Here is a 2,671-nt window from a genome sequence, read left to right on the forward strand (position 1 = left end):
TGCATCTCTTAATGATTCAGTCAGATGCAACCATCATAATTATTCATGGAAGTTTTTATGTTCTTTGCAATAAAGCAAAAGCAATTAGTAACTGTATCATTAATACTAGAGAAAGAGGTGGGAGAGGGGAGATCCTGAAAACAGCATGCAAGGCTACAGTACCTATTATTGCTAATTTAGCTGTATAAAATGCATCATTAACATCTTTATTTATGCTGTTGTAATTTTTGTTTTGCTAGGTAAAAGTATTTTTTAGACTTCTCACAGATATAGATGTGATACTATTTTCCCAACTCTACTCTTCTCCTGTGGTTTTGCTTTATTGACTATAAATTATGCCCCGGAGATTTTTCTAGATCCCTATGGTTTTGGAGAATCTTTTATATATCTTAAGGAAAATAGGTACAAATTTGTATAAATAGATTTCAAACAGTAAAACTGGGTATACCTTAAATAATTTAGGCTGATTTTTGGTAGCTGTGAAATTAATGCAATTTAAAATGGACATGACTATGATGGAGGACTTGATGCTGGGTGTGGCGTGGTAACATATATTTGAAAAGATGTGAACCTGTATCTCTGAATCATATATACAGTGTTGTAAATCACAATTTATCTCCATGGAGTAACCAACAATGTTATCTCTATTAAAAAATTAAAACGGTCATATCTAACTTAATAATGAACCTTAAAATTTAAAATTCTACCTGTCAGACATTGAGACATTCTTTCCCCTTCTAAGATCAAAGTTTTATCTTAAATACTGATATATTCTCTGCTAGAGTAAACTCTTTTAAAAAAAGTCCAGGAATTTAGTGGTGAAGATATCTATCTGTCTGTCTGTCTGGCTGTAACTGAGTGCCAAGATTCATCAGTGCTTGATTATAACTGATCTAATAACCAAATTACTATCCATTTCCATAACTCCATCACATCTCCAAATGTTCTTAAATAGCTGTAGGGATTCCTCAGAAGACAGTGTACTCAGATATACATGTGCTTACATTTTTCTACTTTTGTATCCTCATCCAGAAGCTGCTGATAATGCCCTTTGTGAAACTTACTGACATGCAAAGGGTCTCAGTAGCACCTGTATTTCTTCCTTGCAGACTTGCAATCATTTAAGTGATTTCTCTGTTTCTTCAATTTTAAGATGTGCCCTACTGAACATCAAATTTTAAAATTTGTGATATATCATAATTGAGAAAAACATTTTATGTGATATTTTCTCTTTACATGGAAAAGTTATTGAAACAACACTGTTTCTCATGCTAGAGAACATGCAGTTTTCTTGGAATATTTTTGGGAATGTGATTAGGCATGAATTTACTAATTGCTTATATTTTTTGGTGCAGCTTATTTAGCATTGAAATTCTGGGAAATTTCTCCATTAAATTATGGATGGTCTTGCTTATGAAAAGTAGCGTACAGTTGTTAAGGTACATAATTGGATTTGGGGTCAGACTTGTCTTTTGTCATAGTCATAGCAATTTAAGTTCTATATATTATATACAATTGATTTTTTCATTTATAAGACATATCCAAGATTTTGAAATGTTAAAAGTTTTGGGGTGGGGCTTATCTTAATATTGAAGAAGTAAAGAAATCACTTACATAATTATAATTACATAGTAAATATACACTATGTATGTATATGTATATATCTATCTATTTTTTTTTTTTAACGTTTTAAATATTTTATTCAGTCATTTGTTTACAACTGAAACTCTGGGAACTCGAAGTTTACATCCTTGCCTGTGAGCTTCTTATAGACGCCGGAAAAAGTTTCAACCTTGTGCTCCACGTTGTTCTGCTGTGCCTTGTCCAGGTGCACCTTGATGAGCCGGCTGCCGTCCAGCTTCACGCGGATCCTCTTGCCCACGATCTCGCTCGGGAAGACCAGGTCCTCCAGGATGGCATCGTGCACGGCGGTGAGCGTGCGGCTCCTGGGGCGCTTCTGCTTATTTTTTGTGCGGCTTTTCCGAGTTGGCTCAGGCAGGATTCTCCTCTGCGCGATGAAGACCACGTGCTTCCCGCTGAACTTCCTCTCCAGCTCCCGCACCAGCCGCACCTGGATCTTCTGGAAGGACTTCAGCTGCGGCACCGGCACGAAGATGATGATGGCCTTGCGCCCGCCGCCGACCTCGATCTCCTTGGCCGCCGTGATGTTCAGCTCCCGCAGCTGCGCCTTCAGGTCCGAGTTCATCTCCAGCTCCAGAAGCGCCTGGGAGATGCCGGACTCGAACTCGTCCGGCTTCTCGCCGTTGGGCTTCACGATCTTCGCGCTCGAGCTGAACATGGCGTCCTCCTGGTTGAGCGCCGGCCTGGAAAGAGTTGTATATATCTATCTAAATTGAATCTTAAAAACTGAGATTCTCTGTTAAAAGCCTGGAGTAAATACCTTTAAGTTCTGGAATATAATTGTGAAGATAGATATATCTTTATGTAGCTCTGGGCCCCAGATTCACCAGCACTTGAATAGAACTGATCTCTGTTTATAACCACACATCTCATTTGTATGTGTTTACGAAGTATATGTGTATATATACGAAGTCTTTGTCATTTTTTATTCTTTTTTTTTTTTTAAATCCTAATGACACTAAGGCAGACAGTTACCTAAGGACTGGGACTGTTCAACTGTTCATTCACTGAATAATTATTTCTTGTGTGG

General features: G+C 37.7%; 1 protein-coding gene across 1 annotated transcript; it reads right to left on the reverse strand.

Moving 5' to 3' along the window:
- Positions 1–1,659: 1,659 nt before the first annotated feature.
- Positions 1,660–2,313, reverse strand: LOC311169201 (small ribosomal subunit protein eS7-like). Its single transcript, XM_084230971.1, has one exon. The coding sequence runs from the start codon at positions 2,297–2,299 to the stop codon at positions 1,715–1,717; it is 585 nt and encodes a 194-aa protein (XP_084087097.1). The 5' UTR covers positions 2,300–2,313; the 3' UTR covers positions 1,660–1,714.
- Positions 2,314–2,671: the final 358 nt, after the last annotated feature.

The sequence above is a fragment of the Talpa europaea genome, assembly GCF_964194135.1.
Source record: "Talpa europaea genome assembly, chromosome: 1".
In the NCBI taxonomy this organism is placed as follows: Eukaryota; Metazoa; Chordata; class Mammalia; order Eulipotyphla; family Talpidae; genus Talpa; species Talpa europaea.